The sequence below is a fragment of the Ipomoea triloba genome, chromosome 12, assembly GCF_003576645.1.
Source record: "Ipomoea triloba cultivar NCNSP0323 chromosome 12, ASM357664v1".
Taxonomy (NCBI): Eukaryota; Viridiplantae; Streptophyta; class Magnoliopsida; order Solanales; family Convolvulaceae; genus Ipomoea; species Ipomoea triloba.
Window position 1 is genome coordinate 6,931,243 of NC_044927.1, and position 25,261 is coordinate 6,956,503.

General features: G+C 36.8%; 3 protein-coding genes across 4 annotated transcripts; all 3 read right to left on the reverse strand.

Moving 5' to 3' along the window:
• Positions 1 to 630: 630 nt before the first annotated feature.
• Positions 631 to 6,949, reverse strand: LOC115998554 (la-related protein 6B-like). Its single transcript, XM_031238149.1, has 10 exons — positions 5,973 to 6,949; positions 4,149 to 4,230; positions 3,521 to 3,615; positions 3,299 to 3,370; positions 2,997 to 3,076; positions 2,787 to 2,886; positions 1,954 to 2,001; positions 1,776 to 1,844; positions 1,436 to 1,570; positions 631 to 1,208 (listed from the first exon to the last, which is right to left on the reverse strand). Exons 1-10 carry the CDS (start codon positions 6,624 to 6,626, stop codon positions 936 to 938), a joined length of 1,608 nt encoding a protein of 535 aa, XP_031094009.1. The 5' UTR covers positions 6,627 to 6,949; the 3' UTR covers positions 631 to 935.
• A 1,759-nt stretch (positions 6,950 to 8,708) lies between these two features.
• On the reverse strand, positions 8,709 to 15,143 carry LOC115998555 (type I inositol polyphosphate 5-phosphatase 12-like). 2 transcript variants are annotated; one of them, XM_031238151.1, is made up of 12 exons: positions 14,349 to 15,143; positions 13,519 to 13,873; positions 12,842 to 13,094; positions 11,858 to 12,656; positions 11,387 to 11,511; positions 11,166 to 11,250; positions 10,546 to 10,705; positions 10,397 to 10,437; positions 10,048 to 10,315; positions 9,834 to 9,957; positions 9,390 to 9,750; positions 8,709 to 9,207 (listed from the first exon to the last, which is right to left on the reverse strand). In XM_031238151.1, exons 1-12 carry the CDS (start codon positions 14,823 to 14,825, stop codon positions 8,914 to 8,916), a joined length of 3,342 nt encoding a protein of 1,113 aa, XP_031094011.1. In that variant the 5' UTR covers positions 14,826 to 15,143; the 3' UTR covers positions 8,709 to 8,913. The 2 variants fall into 2 exon arrangements, with proteins under 2 accessions (XP_031094011.1, XP_031094010.1); XM_031238150.1 differs by having other exon boundaries at positions 10,397 to 10,705.
• Positions 15,144 to 16,535: 1,392 nt separating this feature from the next.
• LOC115998674 (2-phytyl-1,4-beta-naphthoquinone methyltransferase, chloroplastic) lies at positions 16,536 to 21,191 on the reverse strand. Its single transcript, XM_031238296.1, has 7 exons — positions 21,023 to 21,191; positions 20,869 to 20,933; positions 20,694 to 20,784; positions 17,941 to 18,029; positions 17,506 to 17,701; positions 17,299 to 17,398; positions 16,536 to 16,944 (listed from the first exon to the last, which is right to left on the reverse strand). Exons 1-7 carry the CDS (start codon positions 21,146 to 21,148, stop codon positions 16,844 to 16,846), a joined length of 768 nt encoding a protein of 255 aa, XP_031094156.1. The 5' UTR covers positions 21,149 to 21,191; the 3' UTR covers positions 16,536 to 16,843.
• Positions 21,192 to 25,261: the final 4,070 nt, after the last annotated feature.

Genomic DNA, 25,261 nt, shown 5'->3' on the forward strand with positions numbered 1-25,261 from the left:
GACTATTAAGTCCATTCTACATACTATACTGAAATGTGGCTTAGCTAAACCGTATTGGTCTTTCTTTAATGCCCAGCTTAATACGAGGAATTGTGAATCTTTTACTAATTGGGTTATTCAAAACTTCAAGACTCTGAATAGAGAGCAAGACTCATAGTTCACCATGATTTGTTGGCATATATGATATATGGATGACTAGAAAATGAGAAAATGGGAGTTTTAGAGCAACCAAACGTGGTTTGTTTGTGGAGGGGTCTATTATCTCCAAAAGAAGCTGAGTACATGGCAATTCGTGAAGCCCTTGACTGGTTTAAGGGGAAGAATTATGATTTTATTCATATCAAAACAGATGTTCTTCAAGTTGTCTAGGGTCTGAATTTTGCTTCTAGAGACTCTTCTTTTGATCTTATTTTGTTATATATTAAAGATATATTGCATCAATTTATTAATGTCTTTATCTCTTTCGCTAAGCATCAATCAAACTGTTCTATTTATTAGCCCAAGAATCCGCTTTCTAGTCTCGTAGCATGGAGTGTTTTGTTCAACCTCCCTCCTACATTCGTATTGCATTGTATTTGGATCGTTTGTCCCCAAAAAAAAAAAAAAAAAAAACTTCTCTACACAACAAGATCAACAAATCTTTAATCCATTTCTTTCTCATTATATACTGTTAATGATACAATATACATACTATACATATTTCTGTAGGTTAAATCCCCAGCTCTGTTACCATTCTGCATTGGCAGAACCCTCAACAGAGGAAAACAAACAAAACAAAAACACATCTCTTCCTTCCACATTCCCACTGGCAGCTTGAGCCGCACCAACTTTCGTCAAAACTGCTATAATATTTGGATATACACACAGCCACCACCACAAAAAATGAACCCAGACCAGAAGTTAGTTGATGCAAAATTACGTACGGACACAACACATCAAACGGTTTTAATAGCTATCGGCTTTCCTCGACCCATTGAGAATCCCCTTGTACCATCTGGCATGCGAGGCACAGAAGCTTGCCTAGCAGATACCAGGTGCTCGGGGGGATTAACTGACAACATTGGACCCAGGTTGCCATTTGAGTTGCCATGAGAACCGCGGTGGTTGTTATTCACTACAAACTGGGGACGCCCAACTGCCTGTCCCTTGCCCCGACCACGATTATTATGTGCTCTCCACACTCCCTCCTTTTCAGCTTCTTCCTCTCCCTGCCCAACTCACATGTTAGAACTGCTCACATTCTCAAATATTATCAGCGGAACCCTCACTACTCTCTAGTCGGAAAGGAACTTTTGATGCAAAAAATGGGGTTGGAAAAGAGATATAGGACCATTCATCTATCATACTCCGGTATGAGTAGTATAGACAAAACCAAATGCAATTCCTTAAAACCGTAAACTATAAGGTCATTGACAAAAGTAAGAACAGCACATACCACAAGCTCACTGGATTGAGATTCAGAATGTTCTGATGAGATTTGATGCTTATGGGCAAACACATCATCTTCCTTGAAGGTTGCGTCACTTTCATGACCAACTTTCTGTGCTCGTGGTGTTTGAGAAGACTTTGCCTACAAATTAAGACAAAATATTTCAGTTCTGATAAATCCCTCCCTAATAATGTGAAGGTAATGAGGAACTTTAATCTAATGAACTTTGAAATTTATTGAGTAATATGATAGAAAATTTTCCTTTGTCAATCACATATAAACTGTGATGAATAAGGTAGTTTGATACAGATAAGAATTGATGTAAAATAAAATGCTTGGTACATACAGTGCGTTTATGCAGTGGACGAACTTTGAGACCATTCCTCCAATCATTCCTATCATTTAGCTCAGCGATCTGCAAATATATATATTAGAAAGAAAAATAAGAAATGTGCAAATAGCAAAGGAAACAAAAAAGAAATTCTTGTTTTTCTTTTCCCGGCAATGTGGTGATATTGACATACCGCTTTCTCAGCCAATTCAATGGTTTCATATTCAACAAATGCGTGCAACTGCATATGGAAATGATGTGTCAGGAAAATTTCCATACCAAATAGAATTGCAAATCCACTAGGTCCAGAAACACAGAAACTATCTATTCTATTATCTTTTGCCAGTTTATCACTTCCACCTCACCCTAATCAACTCCCAGAAAAGAGTACTCTTATCAACAAATGGAAGAATAAAGAAGGTTCTATCGATAACAGGCCTGCTTAGGCCTTAGTTACGTAAAACAGAAGCCAATCCGGCATTCTCTGAGTTATACTATCTATAATATGTGTAGGATTGTCCCTCTGATTCAGTTCTTTCCATGCTTTTTTGACAGAAGGATAATATTGAACTATTTCTACTCTGCATTTCAATCTCCAGGAATCCCTTTTTATCCACCACCGACAAATTAATTAGATCAATAGATCAGCTAAGCTAGACATGACATAATTAATAAGAAATTTTTTACACAGTTACTTGATAATTCCCGCAAACTAAGCAAGGAAAAAGTTTGGTGAAGTGATTAAAAACATTGAGGGGCCAAATCAGAACATTTTAGATGTCCTATCATCCCATCCACTTCTGATATTGCCAGCAAGTTTTTGAAGTAAACTGTTTATCAAGTTCTATCCTAACCAATGGACCCAAAAAGCGGCATTGCCAAAAAGTTTTTGAACAAAAATGTTAACCAAGTAAAATTCCATCAAAACCAAGGGCAGCAAAAATGGCATTATCCACCTATTTGTGCTCTTTTGCATCTGAAAATTGCAATTCTAAGCAGCAAGTAACTTAGTGCAGCTGTATATACCTTGGTGCTGAAAACCGTGCTATCTGACTTTCCTGTTCTAGTTCCAGATGATGCCCCACCACTGGATGCCTGAGGCTGACAAGTACGAAGCATCTTCACGCTGGTACAGTTAAGTATATAGATGTAAAAGAATTATTGATATTTCCTTTGTTTGAGTAAAGTGAACATGCTTTACTACGTATCTTTTTAGTAGCTAATAAAGAAGTTTACCTTCCAACTGATGAAAAAATCTTCATGAGGTTCTGGTGGCAGTGGTCATAGGGCAGATTTTCAGCAATGACTATACGGGACTACAAGTGAAACAAAGTTGTAATCAATAGAAATTTTTCTTTAAAAAAATCCAAAGGTAAGAACTCTGGAACACTAAGTAGGAAAAGGGTATCACAGCTGCATATTACTAATTAAAAGCTAGCAATCTAAAGTCACATGACTTTTAAAAGGTTAATTCTCACAATGGGATTTACAAAGTACTTGGAAGGGTGAAAACAAAAAATAACCAGAAGGCAACCTACTTGCAGATCTTCCATGTCTGTTTCAGTTAGACGATGCTGACGTTTCACCTTTTTTCCATCTTCACTAACTACCTACAGAACAAATCACCAATTTGATCAAAAGATAAAAATAAATAAATGCTAAAAGGACACAAAGGCAAAAGTGAAAACTGCATGATCAACAAAATCAAAAGAACATCTAGCATTGATTGTAATGCTCCAAGCAAAATGAATCAAACTCACCAGCTTTGTAGAGCTCCGAAGAATTTTAGCAAGCTGGGCATGACTACTAACTAGAGCTTTAATCTTCTTGAAGGATGCGACAACAGACATTGGTACTACACGACAAGAAAAAAGAAAGATGAAAAACTGTCTCACAAGTGTTGGAAAAAGTATGAAGTAACATTTGCAAATGAAATGAAAGAGCATCCTATCCTAGGCCACTCTACAGAAAATCACCAAAAAACATTCCACAAACAGAACAAGTTTCATCTATTACTTGAAATACTCGTGCAAATATCTATTCATGCTCAATGGTAAGGAACAGAGGAAAAGAATATAAAACACCTGCCCCTGACTGCCCGCCCATATATCATTAAAATAGATGGGAAATTATACTTAATAGAATAGATGTCTTATGGTGCTTGAACAACTCAAATAAACTGAGCCTTAATTTCAATCTAGATATTGCTTGAATAACTAAAGCAAAACATCATGATAGAGGAGCCATTGCATCAGGCAAGTTTTTTCATCAATCTCGTCGCAAAACCAAGCTTCGCAAAATAGCAGTACAAAGACAAAGAAAACAGAAGTGCAAAGGGAAAATTGGCCAAAGCTTTAAAGCAACAATTGGAAAAGAAGAGAATCATACCATATCCTTCAGGATCCTTGCTCATAACTCTAATTAAATGATCAGTAGTTGCCACATTTAAATCGCTAAAGTAATACTCCACCTGTAGGCAATTCAACCAAAAAGCTTAGGACTGGAAGAAAAGATACACTCATTAAAAAATCTTAAAAGAACTTGACAAGATATTGTCAAAGCCTTCTCATGCCTCTGTTTTAGAAACTGAGCATCATCTTTTAAGAAATTTTCCTTGTATTCAGAATATTTAACAACACACTCTTGAAGACTCTTTACTGCTTCCCAAATGTCTCCATGGAAATGCTACAAATTACAAGCATTTATCAACCTAAAATCAGGTCAGTCTATCATTTTGGTGTTTCCTTAAAGTAACATAGTTTCTAATGGAATATCTGTCGGCTATTGTCTCAGTCAGCAGCAATAACAAGGATTTGTGGTGCAGATTATAGTCGAGATTACTTAAAAAGGAAACAACAAGGCTAATAAGCAAGCAAATATAGTGGCCAGCTTTGCATAGGAAGGTCATTCTTTTAAAAGAAACAGAAATATAATGAACCCTAGAATTTGTAAGGGGGAAATACAAGGAAAATATAATTATTTGGGTAAGCAAACTAGATAATATATGATATCTAATCAAGTTATCAATGTCATTATTACTTTTCAATTTACAACAACAATAAGGAAATAAATAGCTCTTATAATAATTCCTTCTCTACTTAAACAAGCAAATAGATCCCTTCATCCCATGCAAAAACAAAAAACAGAAGCGACGTTGATCTTTATGTGGTTGCAATACTAGAATCAGATTAATTGTATGCCAAGGAAAAGATGGATTTTCATCAAAAAAAAAAAAAAAGAGTTAATTACCGATTTGGTCCCTCGACTATTGGGATTTCACATCGACTTTGAAAAAATTAACCAATTTAGTCCTCTGTTTATTTTACCATTTGATATCCGTTAAATCGGGACCAAATTGGTAATTGTCACTACAGTCAAGGGACCATTTTAGTCAAAATTAATTACCGAAAGCGAAATTACCAATTTGGTCATGATTTAATGGCTGTTTAACACCACCAAAATAAACGGAGGACCAAATTGGTTAATTTTTTCAAAGTCGAGGACTTAATTGAGCAAGAAAAATGGTCGATAACCAAAGTGGTGAAATCCCGATAATCGAGGGACCAAATCGGTAATTAACTCTAAAAAAAAACTAAGATGAGTTTTTATGGTTAATGATGTCACATCGTAAAGAGTAGGCCATATATAAATCTTTTATTTTTACGATCACAAATAAAATTTCACTTTTAGTCACTTGACTATTTTACATAAATTGCATTTGATCCTTAATTGTTAAAATTTTTTAATTAGGTACATAAGTGAATAAGTATCACATCTAAGTCTATCGTCCAATTTTCCAACAAACTATTGCCAGAAATGCTCATTCTAAAATAAGAAAACGCACTGCCAAGTACCTTGTGGTCTGATGGCATCACTGTTACCATTCCAAATGGAAGGTCTCAGGTTCGAGTCCCATCCCAATCAAGAATGTTGGCATTATCATGTTGTTTGAGCAGATACTATGTATAGGGTTAGATTGTAATACTCAAAAAAAAAAAAAAAAAGAAAACGCACTACTCCTTAAATGCTCAGTTTGGGAAGAACATTTTAATAATAATTGACTGAAAAATTAGATGACATGACTAAATGTGATACAATTTACATAGTCATGTATTTAATTAAAACTTTTTAATAGTCAGACACCAAATATAATTCAGGTATAATATAATAGTAGGATCAACATAAACACACAAGAGGAAGGGTTTTGTTTACCTGATTAACAATCTTATTACATGCTTCGTCAGATAATTTCTTCCACCCTTGATCCGAGTCCGAAAGAGGCTGGGGAGGAGCAGCGGCAGCGGCAATGGCAATCCCAGCAGCAGCCTTTTGCCCCGTCGTCTTCTCAAGGATCCCTCCGGACACACTTCTAAGCAAGGTCCGATGATTCTGAAGGGGTTGCTGGGGCGTGCAGGGATAATTATTATTATTGGTGGGGACATTAGGGACGTGGGTGGTGATTTGGGTGTAGGTGGTCCCACCAGGGGTGGAATACACGTGCATAACCGTTTTCGCGGCGATCGTGGCGGAAGACGCAGATGGCGTCCGCCTGTGCACCACCAACTTGGGCGCCGCCGTAGCCGCGACGGCGGCGGCGTGCAAGGTAGTGAGAGACGGCGAGGAGGAGCTCCGAGGGACGAATGCCGGAGCCTCGGCGTTGAGCTGCTGCTGCTGCTGCTGAGGATTCCTGAGGGAGTAATAATTCAAGGAATCGATAGGCGGAGAAACACAATTTAGGTTTCTTAAGGAGCAAGGAAAATCGTGAGGCAGCGGCGGAGAAACGGAGGGGTCCATGTCGAAATCCAGCGACGACGACGAGGAAGTCGCCGATGAATGTAAGGCTGCAACGAAAGAGGAGAAATCCATAGTATTAATTCTGTTATATATATATATATAGTACGTTTTTTGTTTGGTAAAGTGGGTTTAATTTCCTAATCAATCAAAAACCAAAATTGGATATATAGTATAGGAGTTAGGAGCCCCAGCGTCGGGAGAGGGGGCGGGGCAAGAGGAAGGGAAGGGACGCTTTGTTAGAGATGAAGTCTCCTTTGTATATACAGCGAACGGGAGATAGGCGAGAGGTACGTTAGCATATAGACAGAGTCACCGCTCAAAAAACTGTAGGTGCATATTAATTCCCCATTTCCCGCTCTCTCGCTCCTCGCCTCATTGCCTATTTATTCTCTTTTCTTAATCACAAATTTACTTTTCGGACACAAATCAAAGTATATTTTATTTTTGTTGAGTTTTAAGTTTTTATTTTCGTGTGATACCCTTCAGTGAGTTTATAAATATTATTTTTTGCAAAAATATTTATTATATAGGAAAATGTGATAAGACCTAAACTGCTTAGAGGATTGGCCAAGCCTTACATGGAAAGTATTGGGATCAAAAGGTAAAACTAACTGAATAATTAGTTTATATCAAATAGTGTTGGATTAAATAAGCGATAAATAGTCAAGTTTGAAAGGTTGTCAAAAGCTTGAGCTCGAATAGTGAACCCCGAAAAGTAACCTAGTTACCTTACGTATGCCCTCACTACAATTGGAATTTTCACGGACAGTATAGTGATCAACCTCAACCACACAATAAACAAGAAGAATGTGCCAATGTTTCGTTGTGTCTAGATACATACATCAAGGAAGATTTTCCATAAAAATGCATGACAAAAGTTTAGAACAAAAAACCAAGCTTTTAGGAGTAAAAAGTCATGCAACGGCTAGAATGTGCCAAGGTTTCGTTGGTTGGTTTGGCTACTAGTCAATAAACTATTTTAAGTGTTTGGTAAAATGGCTTATTACATTATCGTATTGGAGCAATAAGCCAAAAACTGAAAAGTTACGAAGAAAAGCATTTTCACTTAATTAGTTGATTGGCTTTTATTATGATATTGTCATTTTACCTTTATCATCCCTAACATCTATATCTCTCTTGTTGATGTTCATCCATCTCACCCCTTCTTTCTTTCTGTTTTTCGTGACAACAATAATAATAGTAGCAACATTTATTTATGATTTCACTCATTATTGTAGTAGTAGTAGTAATAATAATAATAATAATAATAATAATAATAATAATAATAATAATAATAATAATAATAATAATAGTAATTTAAGAGTTAAGAAATTAGCGCAATATGCTTATACTCTTACAGGTCATTTTATATACAATCAACTAAAAGTAAATCACTCATTTACCAAACACTTTTCTATAATCAACTAATACTATCAGTTAATCAAAATAACTAACACAATTAACTATCAAGTATCAACTATCATCAGCTAACTCAATCAATTATCAGCTACTTGCCAAATAGTCCCAAGGTCATTTTGGTTTGATTGCACGAATTTTGCTTATTCATGAGCCAATTGCACTTTTTAAAACGTTAAATGATCTAATTACATTTTTACGTGAAATCGAATAGTTGATGTGATCATTTATTCCTATACAATTTGATTATAACCTCAACATATTTCAAGTTTTGAAAATTTTTAAATCATTTCCTAATTAATTAAAATTTTGAAAATGCATTTCCAGCCCAAATTTTTTCAACACAAATCAAAAATCTTTAGTGAAGAATTTTCGGCAGCGAAAACAATATGGGATAATGGGATATTAGTGAAGAATTCACAAACATAAAAGATATCGGCATCTTTCAATTTGTCAACTTAAAATCTTAAGGAAACTTAGACAATTAGAACATTTGTTTAAATTTAAAAATATTTTAAAGTTTAGAAATTGTATTTTTATTTTATACTAAGCGATAATTAGTATTTACTAAACTTTGATGCACTTCTTTTATTTATTAGTGCAATGTTTTTTATTATGAAAATATAATAATGTTTAGGCATATTAAGTAAAAATGACCTTCAAAAAAAAAGTAAAAAATATTTCCAAACACCACAATCTTGCTGGGATTAAAAGTGAATTTATATGATGGACAACTACAAACATACTTGCATTGCATATGGAGGTAAAAGTACACCCTTTTGAGACAGTACAAGTGAGCTTGAATCTCATCATTCAATCCCCACCAAATGCGCCGAAAGAAAATAAATTATATCTGTCTTATGCAGATGACCTGTTAACAATAAACTGAAAGATGTTTTACTGCTCATCCTGCCTGCTAGCTTCAAAGCAAAGCAGAGCAGAGCTACCTTTGCATGGACATTGATTGTCTTCTAGAGCTGGAGCTTTTGGGATCAGAGCGAATTGATGCACCACTGGGAGAATAGCTATGCTGAACGCGCACCTGGTGCGTTACTGACTCCGTGGAACGACTCCCTACCACGTTGATCAACAATACCACCTCTTTATCTTTGTTGTCTTCAGACCACCAGCTCTGTGGAAACCCGTCTGTGAATTCTTCCGAGGTGTGGAAGTCCTCTTGGTGTACCAATACTTCTATGCTCTGTTCGGGTTTGATCATCCCTGCTGCAGGTGTTACCTGATACATACATTCATATATACATACATACATGCATATGAGTAAAATATGTTTTGTCTTTCTGCTGTGCTGCAAGTGTTCCATCCAACTAAAAGCCTAAGCTGATAGTTGGACTGCACATGTTTATATTATATTTATGCTCAACACTGCAGAACAAAAAATAGAGGGCATTATGTTCTAACCTCAAGCCAGCGAGGAAACCCCAAGGACCCTCTGGGGCGATAATCTGATGGCTTCTCCTCCTCCTCAGTTATGGCTTGTCCTTTACAGATAATGTAAAAATGAGCTTTATCCTTTCCACTCTTGTTGGTTATTGTTAAGCTGAATGTTTCTTGATTCTGAAGAACTATCTTATCAGTGCCCACGCTTGTCTCAGGAACATCGCGTAATTCTTCAAGGTAACCCTTGATTTTATCGTTGTTCTGATAAATTTTACCAAACTCTCGTCTCCTTATGCATCTATCGATGTGAGCAATTTCAACGTTTAATTTGCATCGTACTGGTTTATGATCACTTTCTGTCACTTCCATTACAGCCTCGTACCTGTCATAAGAGAATAGTCCATTTGTAAGATAGATTAATGCATGCAGAATGCAGGCTATATAAAAAGCAGCCATGAAACTTACTGTACAACAGATCCAACTACTGGACACTCTAAGCTGCACTCAGTATTCATAACTGCTCGGTTGTCACGATATAGGACCCTGTCACACCAGGCTGGAATACGTTTCTTTTCACCCGAATCGTATCCTGAGGATTATAGAAAGACATAACTAAACTAGACAGGAGGTGTGCAGTTGATAAGAAGAATACTTTCAACATAACATATACATTTCGTACCTCCTAGTCCAGGTTTTCCCTTTTCAAACTTGTAGGTTGGAGGAAACCTGATGATTGCTTCGCGCATTCCTTGAAAAACTTTACCAGCTTTCATTTCTGCTCTCAGCTGATCCTTTTCTCGAAGCCAATCAAAGCTTCTCTGTGAAACCAAGTCCCTCGCTTCATCATAAGTTATCCCAAAAAGACGATAATTGAAATCCCCAAAGAAAGTGACCATATCAGCATCACCAAGGTCAGGCCTCCCCTCTTCAGGATTAGCTGATGGAGCCTGTGAATAATTCTAGTTAAATGAATTGTGAAGTAATTTTGGTGAATCAATGAGACTAATGCTCCAAGAGAATATCCGTACATTTGCACCCCGCAGCATTTGAGCAGCAGATGAGATGCTAGCTGCAAGAGAGATGAAGATGATCCAAGGCAAGCCAGAAGTGTAAAGCAGCCAAAATAAATATGTGGACAACACAAGAGAGCAAGACAAAAACAGGTATCGCAGCATACCGGCAGCGTTGAAGATGGGAGACTTTGAGAAAGCCATTGTTCGAAATATATGGTAAAAATCAGCATTTCGCCGGTTGACTGCTTCCAAATGTGCCGCAAAGTGACAGTTCAGAAAGCACATTAAGCGATCATATACTCTCAACCTCAAACCAACACCACCCTGCACGGTGAATGCGTAATGATAACTAAAATGCAGTGTTTGCATGTAAGTTTAGTCAGTCATAGTAATTAGGATGATAATGATGGAGAAACATAAATTGCAAGATTAGACAAGCCATTATGAAAAATGCATTCTTTTCTCTTAATGAAACACCATTCACTAAAATTTATTCCAATCTGATTTGTGAATGCCAGAAACAATGGCTGAGAAGTGAAAACCTTCATCTATTGGCTATTGCTGTGCTTTATATTTCACATCTAAAACCCTGTTGAATTTTCTTGCCCTTCAATCTTTATGACTAAGCTAATAAAGCCCTCCTATTTTATCAACCAACTGAGATTTAGATACCACTTAACAATGCAGGAAAAACACAACAAGAGCCCAATGCTTTAAGCTTTCTCTGGAGAGCTACAGCTCCAATTTCTGTATGTTAGTAGTTGATGTTTGTGATAAAAGTTACCTTATTACCGATTGCTCGACCTAAACCACATGCAACTGCTCCAACATCAAGGTCCCCAATATGTGTTCTTAGCGTCTTTCTTACCCTGAACAAAACCATCACCCAACAATAGGACTTAAGAGCTAGGTTGGGAAACACAGACTAGCTCAATATCCATATGACAGAACTTTAATGTCTATGAAATGTTTCAACATTCTACAAAAGGAGCTACCAATGATTACCAGATAGTTATAAGCAAAGCAGCCAGCTGTCTGGATCCTACACGTTCAAAAACTGATCCCTCATCTAAAGCTTTCCCTATAGCATCCTGCCACCATTGTCCAATAGAACTTCCTTCAAGTCCTACCTACAGTTTACAAAGAGCGATTAGAACAACTCCATGTATGTGCATGCAAAACAAATACAATAAAAATAAAGTAATATCGTCTCAAAGAGTTTTTACAAAATCCTAAATTTTTGCACATTTTTTGGATACTAAATTATATTATCACAACTGCCCATGCATTGTAAGGACTAAGGAGAAAGGAATCATGCTGCCACAAGAAGAATAGTAGACTAGGATAATTTTGATGTGGCTTAAGATTCTCCACCCCAACCATACTATCAAAAATAAAATAAGATAACTTGTTTACTCAGAAACCTATCACTGTGTCAAAATGTATATAAATGGGGTGTGTAACAAGAGGGCATACAGATTCTTTAGCCGCAGACATTGCAAGGAACCCTGCACCCATTTCCACTTCTTGTAATCCAACAACTACGATTCCAACATCTGATGCTGCAGAGCCCAGCCATGCATTAAGTGCTTCTTGAGATGCTCTTCCTTGACCAACATTCCATGTTCCAATTAAAATTCTGATATTCGTTTGTTTTGTATAGGTATCTTCTTTCTCTGTCAATTCTTGTCGCAAAATGTTATCGATGGGTCCTGGAGAGGCAAGGCTCCATCCACGTATACCACCATGGTTAGCCAAGCTAAAAAGATAGCCACTTCCAACCGCCAACTTCACAACTGGGCCATTATGAGCAACCCAACTTGAAACTAAGTTTCCTTCAAGATCTAACACCTGTAGAATACCACTTGCATAGCCAACCCATATTCGTGATCCCTGAGTGCAAAAGCATAGAACAGCACAAGGATGGTGAAGAAAGTCTTGTAGGCGGGTGCCATTTCCATCCCACTGCACAAGTAAGCCACTTGAACATCCAGTCCAAATTATTCCATCTGGAGCAAGCAACATTGCTTCAGTTTTCTTAGCTTCCTCCACAAATGCTCCTGCTCCCTTAGATGCAACTCTACGAACAGCATCTGCTGCACCCATCAAAGCATTCCGTGACCGCTGCAAAAAACCTGTTTTTTCCTTTTTAGATTTGGGCACCAACTTAATCTCATCTTCAACTGCTTGGTCTTGGGCTGAAGACATGTCAACTCGGTTCTCAATCTGACCATCTACATTATATACTTTCAGAAGTTCTCTTGTACGAGCATCCCTGAAGTTCACCAACAATGAGAATAATTTGGGATGATAAGAAATCATAAACTTCTCATTCTTTCTTTTTTACAAACAAATCAATCAAGAAACAGCATAGCATATAAGTCAGATACGTTTTCACTGGTTCTCGTTCAGAATTGTAAAAAACCCTAAAAACAAAGATAAAGTGATTAAGAGAAGTACCACAATGAAAAGGATAAGGATCCAGCTGCCCACACTTTAGCTCTAACATGATCAGACAATAGACACTTCACCTCAGAGGATGAGATATTACAGACACCATTAACAGTCACTTGGCTCCTAAGATCAATGCCTGACCTCTCCACAAGTAAAGCAGCCATATGTCTCTCTTCAGGCGACAAAGAGAGAGATTTTTCAGCACTTTCCCATGGCCAGACCTTAATGACACCACCCTCAGAACCAGACCATATATCACCTGGGCCAAATGTCCATGAAATAAAATCATTGTAAGCAATATTATTATAATAAACAAAATTAAGCTTGAGGATTATAAACAGCAATTTATTTTCTCTACCCTCCTTGCAGTCAATTGAGAAAAAAAATAAAGTGCCACTCAAGTTCCTAAGAAGGTGACCCTACACTCAAGGAGGAAGTTGTTTTCAATAATTTGCATACTCCTTTAACTTGCACTGAATCCCAGCAATCAAAAGGAGGCACTAGGATCCAATTACCAGGACAAATCTAAGGTTCAATCAGATACCTCTGCAGTTCAGCTCAAGACATTTTAGCAAAAACAAGTTACCTCATAGAAGTAGGCTTAATAAACATTAATTGGCAGGCATCACATATGAATAGATGAGTTAAAAGGCTTGTCCAAGTGAAGAGTAATCGTTAGTTACCATAACAAGAAGTCACCATTGATAAAACTTGAGCACGGTGAGCCTGCCAGGAGAGGCCTTCCTTAAAAGGTGAATCGTCTGAATTGCACTTGTCTATCTTCCAAGTCCTAATCTTTCCATCCTTGTGCCCAGTCCACACTAACTTACTCCCCATATCAACCATTAAACATAGTGTAGGAGATGTAACCACTGATTCATGAAAGGGCGCGGCATCCTCATCCCCTCTCCTTGTCCTTCCCCCCATTCCAGGCCCTGGCTCATATGCATCCGAAAAGTTCCACACTCTTACCCCTGATTCTAGTCCTGCCCATAGTTGTGTCTCAGTACAACCAATGGTTCGCAAATATTTACCAACCTGCAGTCACATTAGAATAATTAACAAGTGACAACTACATATACAAGATTCCAAATTAAGTTCTGTTATAATCTAAGATTGAATCGAGGTCACACTAAAAGATTGAATCCAATCCAAGCCCTCAACTAGGCAATCAATTAGCTAGTCTAACACAACCTAATAAACTCATATATTCTCAATGTGGGAAGTTCAAAATGTGTATAATGTGCAAAAAACATAAGAATAATTATATCTGCCTGGAGGGAGCGATTCCACCTTGTCAAAATAATTAACAAGTGACAACTACATATACAAGATTCCTATTATAATCTAAGATTGGACCGAGGTGACACTAAAAAATTGAGATCACTCGCAATCAATTAGCTAATCTAATCTATAACCTTAAAAACTCATATATTCTCAATGTGGTAAGGAGAGTTTCAATTTGACATGAATGGGAAACGGAGAATAAGCAAACCAAAAAATACAAATCTACCTGTGTTTCTCTGAGAGGGTGAGGCCTGAGCTCGAGGCAAGGCGGACGGCCAGGGTGTACAGCAGAGCGAGACGGGACTTTAAAGATTCCGGTGCCGCCTCCCGCGCCGATGAACTCGGGCAAGTAGTGCTTGTTTTGGAATTCCTGCGATCCTTCACCGGGCGGGGGGCAGCCGCTATCGTGGCCCTCCACCATACGATTGTAGTCTTGCGGATCGCCGTTGACGTTGGAATAGTGATAATAGGCGGCATCCTCGTCGTAATCAGAGCTGTCGTAGACGGCATTTTGGCTGTTAATAATGTCGGCGGAAATGCGGTCCTCGTCGAGGCTGTGCTTGCGGAGCTGGTGGTGGCGCTTGTAGTGGCTGCCGGTGTTGGTGCGAAGCTGCTGGCTGTAGGAATGGGACTTGCGGCGAGGGGGCGCACTGCTCAGCCCCGCTAACGCGTTCCGATCATCTTCTTCGAATTCTTCCGTCATATTCCCAAATTGAAAGTGAGATTAATCGGAGAGATAATGTATATATGTATATATGTATGTATCAATAATCAATTACAGGTAGTTGTGGTGAAGCGGGGATTCGTTCAGAAACGGACATTGCTTGCTTGCTTGCTTGATTGCAAGCTATGGCATGAGAATGAAGTGGAGACTGGAGAGAGAGAGAGACAGACAGAGAAAGAGAGAGAAAGAGAAAGAGAGAATCGAGATTGGGAAACGTGAGGATGAGAGGAAAAACAGAAATGGAGGATGGTTGGCTTGCATGGGAAAGCGGCAAGCCAGGAGACTGCCCGGACTTGGTCTCAGGCCATCTTCCTACTACAATTGCACCACATTTCAAATTTTATTACTAATTGCTAGTTAAAAAAGGTTTTGATAGAATTGTTACAAATGAGTTATTGGTAAAAAATAAAAATAAAATTCAATCAAGCCTTATGCCTTATAACAACTGCATCTAAACTTTAACAGGTTGATAATTTAATACCAAATTTTAGTATTTTGATAACATTCAATTCATTCAAATAATATTTAGTTTATTTGGAATAACAAGACTTAATTCAAATATTTACAATTTTTTTTATAATACTAATGAATAAATGTAAATACTACGTTAAGAGACTCGGAAAATGACTTCCGAATTTCTCAGTATTTGGGTACTCAAGGAAAATGAAGTCAAGAAAATATTCATGGTCGACGAAAAAGTTCTAATTTGGCAAAAAATGTCTTCCTAATTTTTTAGTCAGAAGACATCTTTCGGATTTTTTATTTTCCATTTCTCTTCCCTCTCTTCATTTTTTTAAGTTTTTCCTCATTTTTAAGTTAGTTTCCATATTATTATTGTTACGATCACCACCACCGTGACCTCACCACCAACGCCAACACCAACACTACCACCATGACACCACCAAACTACCACAATTACCACTACAAACAACAACAACAACGCCGTCGCCACCACCATTATCACCACGGTTAGCAATACCACCACCACCAACACTACAAGCATCGCCAGCAATACCACAACCATCAACATCACCACCAACACTTCAAGATCTAACACCGGTAAACTCTCACATTATTCTTTTCCCATAGAATTGCAATTTCTTTCCCACCTAATTCCTTCCCTCCAACCAAACACCCGTAAGGCTCTTTAAATTGTTATTTTAGGCCAAAATGGATAGTACTCTTCTCCAACAACAAATGTTGTGTGTACAAGAAAGTTTTTAATAATTTGTAAAGTTTAGTATTAATGTTTAGTCTTTTTGTAAAATTTAATATTAAAGTTGCGATTAAGGATCAAATTATAGTTAGGTAAGGACCGTGTGGACCGCGCTCAGTTTGTTGTGCATAGTTGTTAGATCACTCCTCGAACCCACTCCCATCATCCATGTGAGAGTATTAATCGAGACACCGAATGCCACTTGACTACAAGGTCTTTAGCTATGAATTGCATCTATGTTTATGTTAAGTTGTGTATTTTTGAATAAATAATATTATTATAATATTGCCTAATATTCATCTCGTACATCGCATGGATAGCATAATAGTTATATTTTCAATAAAGTAACAAGTAAGACAAATACAATTTTTTCGAGGGCTTTTTTTTTTTTCAATAATATGCTCGGCAACACCCATTTTTTCACATTCGGGCTCCAATCTCATAACTCCCCTTCTCCATCAAACCCCATGAGATGTACCCCAAAGAAACTTGCATTTCAAAGTGAATAAACAATTCAATAATTACAATGAATGCATAGTTTTATAGTGCGTTCCTTGTCCAGAGATCATGTTCTCCATGAAATTATCCATCTAAATAAAATGGTAGGAGAAATCGTGGGGGATCTCATCAGACGTGCACATCATACATTGAGCTCAACTTGGAGGAAAAAGCAGACAAACATCCCAACAAAAAACGACCAATCAATCATTCTTCCTCCCTCCTCGTATTCTGTTGTTACTCAAACATTCCTCTTAGAGAGTCGAGTCGTGTTGTATCCTCTTTATCGGGTCGCTACCAAACACCCCATCAGCCCTAAGCCAATTTCGTAATGTTTGGCAGTAGAAAACCCCGTTTCCAAGCCAAGCTTCTCCAACTCCCTTCCTGTGTTGTACAAAACTACAACTCATCAACTTTGAGTATTTGAACAAGTCAAGAATGCACATGAAAACAAGTTTAGTTGGCTCTGTTATATAAGGCACTGGCACTCATGCTGATCATTTTTCTCCTTTATGCTGACATTTTTTCATAATTTCCCGTGACAAATGTGAGCCTACTCTTGTTGTTTTTTAGAAGCCATTCTATTTTTCCATTCTCAGACAAACAATCCTTTACTCCATTTGGTTAGTGAAGAAAAACACTATTCACAATCAGCAATAGATGGCTTAAAGACTAGAGGTAAATTGAACAATTCAATCTAAAACTTTAAGAGTGGAGAGTTATGTAAAGAACACAAACCAGTCAGGAAATCCTTGATTGAGGTTTTCAGGTATTTATACTCGTCTGCAAGGCCATAACCACTTGCCACGGGGACAACTACATTGTCAATCATCCATTCCTACAAGGATAGAACACGAATAATGATTCAAAATTGTACATCCAGAAAAGATTAGGAGCACACCTATTGAAGGCATAAAATACATTTTGAGCTTCCTGTGGAAGTACCTGAATTGATGTGGCTAATGGTTTCACGCTCTTATTGAAATCCAGGACAGATACTTTAGACCCTGGTTTTAGAACTCGATGGATCTCCGCCATAGTTTTATTTACATCAGGCACATTTCTCAATCCATAGCCAATTGTAACAGCATCAAAATAAGAGTCCGCAAAGGGCAAATCAAGTGCATTGCCTTCAATCCACCTATATTGTATAATATGTTGTACATCTTTGATTAAAAACATGGAATTGACTATAGACTACAAAGAATATAATTATGTTTATGTATCATAGTTGAATCATATATGCCACTTTATGCGGACGAATTGCAGATGCATCATACACAACATTTTGCAGAAAATTGCCTACTTGTCTCCTTAAGGAGCTTTCCATATATTAGCCAAATAATCAAGTAAACAAACATCTCAATTACCAATGCTCACTTAATATTCTTGTAGCAGTTTTTTGACCGTAAGTTCTGCCTAGATGAAGCAATCAATAATTGCTCTTTTGAGAAATCAAGGCCTACCACCTGCAAGATTGTGACTTGAAAAGTTAAGGATAAAGTATAAAACCAAAAAAAAAAAAAAAAACACTTCAAATTTGAATTTAAAATCAGGAATTTTGGAAGCTAATGAGTTTTAGGCAGGAGGCACCCCATGATCAAATCCAAGGGATGACAACTCAGTAATAACTGTCAGTTCTTTCACAACAACAGCAAAATTTAGCCTTAATAAAAAATGCATTGCATTCTTTACCATAAATAATGGTAAAGCAATGTAAAAGTAGAACAGGTCAATACAGTGAAAGACTTATTTTGCAATCCAGGTCTAGAGAATACCATTATCCCTAACAGTAATCAGTCATCACCCACATACCTTATGCTATTGAAAAGAAAGTATATCAAGCAGAAAAAATACATGTTTCATGACTGATTAATCTAAATGTTGAACATGGTGAAATAAATGGCAACCTTTTTTCACTTATCAGTCAAGTTACTAAATATAGGATAAAGCTCTTCATGATAAAGAATTCAATCTGGTGAGTTTTAGGCACAATTCATCCTGGTTATTGGTGTAGCAAGCCTTAACCAGACTTGTTAAAGCAATTCAAAATAATTTGTCTTGTCCAACATGCAGCAAAAGAAGGCTATTAGCTACTGCTAACGGGGTATTTTTATTCTGACCAATTTTCAGTAGAAAGTTTGTAATGACACCCAGGATGGAAGAAATGGTGAAACAAGTCAAGTCCAGTGAAGCATGAACTCCTAGTTGTCCAACCTCTTTTAGAGGCAGTGACTTTTAACACTATAACTAAGTTTGGAAAACCGTGCTAAAGACCATCATGACAGCCTTTAGGTTCCTTTTTAAAAAAAACATTTCAGCCCCTGACTCTCATAATGGTCAATTTTCTCCTCACAGGTTAACATATTGCGGATCAGCTTAAGAACATACAGCAGTATGCCAGTATCAAATGCTCTATCATCTTTGTTTCATCCTTTTCAGCTCAGAAAGTTAATTCAAATGCAAATTGATTTTTATTATCAACTTGAAACAATGTAATGAGAACTTCGAGTGATTATTAGTTTACACTTATATTTTCCCCATAGTGTCACATCTCACACCGCTTCTATTCTATTTATTGCCCCAAAACAATATGGATCCTTTTGACTTCTTGTAGAAGAATATCCTCTTGCAAGCACTCTGCAATTGAACTAAAAGTTTTGGGGATAGATGTACATTGCCCTTTAAGGACATTCCCAAGTGTGTAAATATACATCTCAAAAAGGACCTGTTTAAAAGGGGAAAAAAACAGAGAAGACATCAGCTTTGTCATCATGTTCATCCTCCCAAACCTTCACTCAAGTTAGTCTGGTTCAACTATATGAATTCTATTTTTGGATTTAGTTTATATGATGAACATGAGAGAATTCCTTCAAACAACTCAACCTTGCCCCATTTTGTCCTGTCAGAATCTAATGCATCATCCCCTTCTTCTTCAGCCTCTTCCCAGGTGTCACATCAGCAGCATTGACCAATTCTGCCTCAAGGAAGGCTGTGATACTACTGTTGGCATGGCTGTACAGGGCAAAAGCCCTTTATTGTATGAAGTTCACTAGTTGGCCCAAATAGGGTGTAGCCCACGTCTAATCAGTTAGTTATCAACACAAGACAAAATATTAGGAAGGAATACCCAGGCACCCAGCACAATTGGCAGCATTTACGAGGACTATTTATACAGGGAAAATTAGGAAACAAGGGTATTCTCTCTCACACACTGAGACCCACTCATTCTCTGTCTCCAACAACAAGATATACTCCACTTTTCCCTACCTCTCTTATGAAACTCCATGGAACTGATGGAAGGAGACTCAAACTACAACACCAGAAGACTCTCTATTTCTAAACAAATACAGAGCTTATATTCTCATCACTCATGTACATGTACCTATGACACTATAGTGGAATGGAGTTCTTGCCCACCTAGCCTAAAATTCCCCATGGTTAATCCCTTTGTGGTTTCCACTTCACAATCTTGACTTGTTTCATCATTCTTACAACTTTTTCCACACAAATCACACCAACAACCATTAAAAATAAATTGCAAACCCTAAAATGAACCTATATTGGATTCCAAAAATCCCAGTACCAACAACTATAATTGTTTAAAATGCTCCATGGAATCTATCTGGCATCAGACACCAATCACTCAATCAGCAAAGGGGTTGGCTGCCAATTGGACATTGACACCTCAGAGAATTTGGACTTAGGGTAGGTGGGTTGATTCATGTGTTGAATAATGCCAAGCAAAATAAATAAGGAAAAATTGTAATTTATGCCCCTCCATAATATGACAATTATTAATTTGACTCCTGAATTATTAGTAGTGTAAAGGTTGCCTCTCAATTTTCAGAACGGTATATATATTGCCCCATATCCGTTTTAAAACGACACTGGTTTACAGGTCCGTTACGTGAGGGACAATACATGTACCATTTTGAAAATTGAGGGGTAACATTTACACCTCTAATCATTCAGGTGTCACATTGATAATTGGCATATTATAGAAGGGCATAAATTACAATTTTTCCAATAAATAAACAATAAGCAGATAACGATTTAAGCTGTCATAACAAATGTTGATGTAAAGAATAAGAAGACGATGATATACTACTCCTAAATGGTTGAGAACTGACCTTGCCATACGGCCCAACTTTCTCAGATAAGAGAAAGGCTAAGTCTCCGCTACCACAACACACGTCTAGTACATTATCACCTTCTTTTGCCCTGCATTACACACATATATGCATACAAAAATAAGCAGAAAAATAATTTCCCCATTACCGAAAAACGAGGGAAATCGAAACATACCCGCTCCAAGAAACAGCCATCCTCTTCCAAATTCTGTGTTGGCCCAAGCTTAGCAAGTCATTCAACTGCAACAGCAGTCCCACATAACCATACACGCTCAGATATAGCAATGATGATAATTTTAGATGTGTAAGGGATAGAGGAGAGGGCGCACGTTATCATAGACAGGAGCAATGCGGCTAAAAAGTGCCTGACGATCGGCGGTGCACTGGATGAGTCTACGTCTCGGCCGGAAAGTTGACGCGGGTCTAGAGGGAAGAATAAGCTGAAGTGAAGCCATTGTTACCTTCTCAGTTTTCTGTGATTCAGCAGAGGCTTTACAAGGAGAGGAAATTTCATTTCCCCCCTCTAAAAGTAATAATCTATCAATTTGGCCCCACACATTTTCAATTGGTCAGCTCCGGATTGTTTCTCACTTTCTTGTAGGCTTATTGGTGAAAATTTAAATAAAATTGAGATAAGGGTCAAATAGACCCTCCAACTATATACCAAAGTTCAATTAGACTTTCAAACTAAAAAAATTTCAATTGGACCCTTAAACTTGTTAAATTTGTGCAATTAACTTATTTAACATGTTACCAAAAGGTAACCTGTCAACTTTGCTTACATGGCATCTTTTATGAAATCCTATTTAAAAATTTAAAACAAATTATTTATTAAACTAATTTTTTAAAACTTAATTTTAAAAAAAAAAATTCGGACGAAGGCTGCCATGGACAACTGCCAGGCAGCTTGGCACTTTGGCTGCCATGGTTTCTTGTCCATGACAGCTGCTGCCATGGACGAAGAATCTATCTGGTTGCCATGGCGGGCTTCTCCGTCAGGATGGAGATGCCCGCCGAGATAGATTCTTCGTCCATGGCAGAAGCTGCCATGGACAAGAAGCCATGGCAGCCAAGCTGCCCTGGACGATTGCCATGGCAGCTTGTTTGCTATTGTTAGTTTTTTTTTAATAAATAAAAATTAATATTTTAACTTTTATAAAAATATAATTTTTAAAAAAATTATAATTTTTAAAAATTTCTTACAATTGGAGATTTTGGAGTGAGACTACAAATCACTCAGTTTCAAGCTAGAAGGTTATCAAAGTGACTTGTGTGATTTCTATAATTCTTTTGTTAATGTTATTTTTGAATGGAAAAGTAAAGAGGATGAGGAAGATTTGCAGTGTTCTCAATGAGTGCCTACAATGGTTATGGATCATGTGAAGCTTCTTTTACATATCAGAGATATATACACTATTGAAGTTTAAACAATAGGAGCTGTGGGGATGAGTTGAAATATCATGTTTGGCGCACGGATATTGACATTGTTTGGCATGAGGTTTGTTTGAACCTCAAGAATATTAACATTTTGAAGAACTTGTAAGTTTTTTTTGAGATATGAATCTTATGCTCACATTGTTTACGTATTCTCAACATTAACTGTGTTGGAACAATACCTGACAAATATATATGTCGAAGGTGGACAAAAAGAGTGGTTGAAGATAATATCATGTATATTTCATCCGGTTCAAATATGTTTACAGTTGCATCTTCAGTTTGTGTTATACAAATTCGTAGAAAGTTCCAAAGATTACTTTTCTAAAAAGTATTCATTTATTTTTATATTGTTATTAGACATATTAACACATTGTACTACTAAACTCATTTGTTCTTAATGACTCACATCTAGCATTAGATCAAAGCTAAGATCAGAGCATATCAGAGGGGTGTCAAGATCTGTCAGTCTATAGTTTAGTGGATCACTATGTGGGGTTGAAGGTGGAGGAGTACGGTAAATATGAGATAACAAGAATATCTATTCGAATTTATTATTTAGAATGTCAATCTAAAGAGCGGTGTCATTTGTCTGAAGACCAGATAGCTAGCCTGATTGGAGAAAGCATGAACAGTGAGGCAGTGGTGGAACATCAAGAAGCGAGGAGGATCGATCATCGTAAAAGTCAGTATCCTAAGCATATTACAGCACTAAACCCTACTAGGAAGGTTAGTTGTAAACTTTTTTCACTTTGAGATAAATATGTTTCAAGTAGCATTATATAAAACAAATTTAAAAAATTGCTTATATGAAAGGAACAAAAACACCTGAATTTTTTTCAAAAAATATTTCCTCAATAGTAGGTAAGATTAATTGTAACACAAATTTCAACATTCCTTTTTTCACTTTATAAGTATTTCTTTTAATATTATAATTATAATAACATTTATTAAATATATCCACAATAGTCGGTAAAATTAATTGTAATACAAATTTTAACGGTCCTTCTCTCACTTTCTAAGTATTTTGTTTTATATTATAATTATAATACTACGTATATGTATGTATGTATGTATGAGTTCTTTCAAGCATGTATGCAACAGAGTGTTTGGAGTTTGTGGAGTGTTTACTTTGGTGTTTAGAGTAAAAGTAGAGCAAGATGCATGTAAAGAAGCTGTCTTATTACCTTTTGTTAGGAAATAATATTACAAAAATAATATTTCCAGAAAATAACAAGCACAAAAAAACGAAAGGAATTATGGACAAAGGTAAGCTTGAAGCAGGTAGAAGCAGTTTTTCGAGAGAGAAAAGTGTATTTTCGTTGTTGCTTCTACCATTAACTTATATATGAGAAAAATTGGAACAGTTAATCAGAGCTAGGATCAGAGCATATCAGAATAGTTAGTTGTAATTTTATTAACTGTTCAACTTTTTTTTTAATTCTTGATGACTCACAGCTGGTGCTCAATAATGTTAAAAGTTGGCCCCTACATTTGTGTCCAGGTTGCCAGGTTTCAAAGCATTTTTAACACTTCTTTTGCTCTTTTAATTGGTTTCTGAACTGGTTAATTTCTGGGCTTTGTAGGGCGTGGTTTGGGTAGATAGGGATGGTTTAGGAATTGTGGTATGGGCTAGAGGGTTATTTGAGTGGAGCTGATTGGACAGTTCATAGTAGGTGCCCAGCTTCATCCTCGATTGACCACCAAGGCAATAAGGTTGCGATGCGTGAGAAGCTACATTGTCACTGAAAACAGAGGAGAAAAACACATTAGAAGTCAAGAAATTGTGTTCCATGATCAATAGGTATAGTCATTCGTAGAATATCATGTTGTATGTACTATTTTTTTTTTTTATCTTTTACTTTTCCTATCATTATCTTATTTTTGTTATGTTTTCAATATAGGGTATGTTTATTCATGCTCAACTTTATCAATTTATAATTTTCTTATAGCAAGTATATTAACAGCTAGCTGGAACATAAATTGTAATATAAAAATGTAATCTTTGTACTTACTTTTGTTACAATTTGCATTATTTGCTTCCAATGTTTGTCCCAAATATTGGTTGCCTTGCTTGCATATTTGTACTCAATGGTAGTCACTGGAAATTGAAAAGAAAAGTAAATTTGATTAAACATGTTGACTAATTTGATTAAAAACAAAGAATAACAAATTAGCTATTTACAAATGTTGACTAATTGACAACTTACTTAAATGGTGATTGGTGTTTTCATCAACTTCAGAATTAATGAAATGTCCTGCTGCAACCAGCTGCATGTATTTTTTGGGGACTTTTCAGTCAATTTTCATACTGCAAGTTACAGTACAGACTTCTATTATGCAAATCATGTATCAGACTTTCTTATAATAACCAAAAAATACTATAAACTGGATGTAATTCCTTTTCAAGGTAGTATTTTTAGACTTTAGCAAGTGATAATATGTGATCTTTATATTGTTTTTAAACATTTAGAAGACTGGTTGATTTATTTTAAATTTCTAATCATATTTGAGGAATCTCATCATTTGGGATTTTCTGCTCCAAAGTGGAGAAATGAATTGTACACAAAAATCAAGGTTATATATATATAATTATTGATGGTTTAATTAGGACCGGGTCCATCATAAATCGGGTATTGTGATATCGAACGAGGGAGGAGAATAATAATATTATTAAACAGGGCGTGAGGCCTAATAAAATGTGTACGCCAAAAGTACAAGTCCAAGAGCCTGAGATGGCGGTCCAAAAATAAAGAGGCTAATAAATAATATACAAAAAATTAAGGGGCTCAAATAGACAATATATATATATATATATAATGGGAGGCTAATGAATAATAATTAATAAAAGGGGACTAGTAAATAATAAATACTAAAACGAAGGGAGACTAAATAAATAACAAATAATAAAGAACCTTGACGAGGATTTGATCCCTATCTTTCTGACGAAACAGATAAGTTCCAAACTACTTAACCTGCAGAGAAGTCCTTGTGTTCCTCTTAAGCAGATCAGAGACCTGCCTTTTATACTGCTGGGAGACCACATTGGGCCAACAAAGTGTATGGTCCCCCACATATGATTGCCTCATCCACTCACGTGTCCACGTACACCCTCCCCCCCCCCCCCCCCCCCC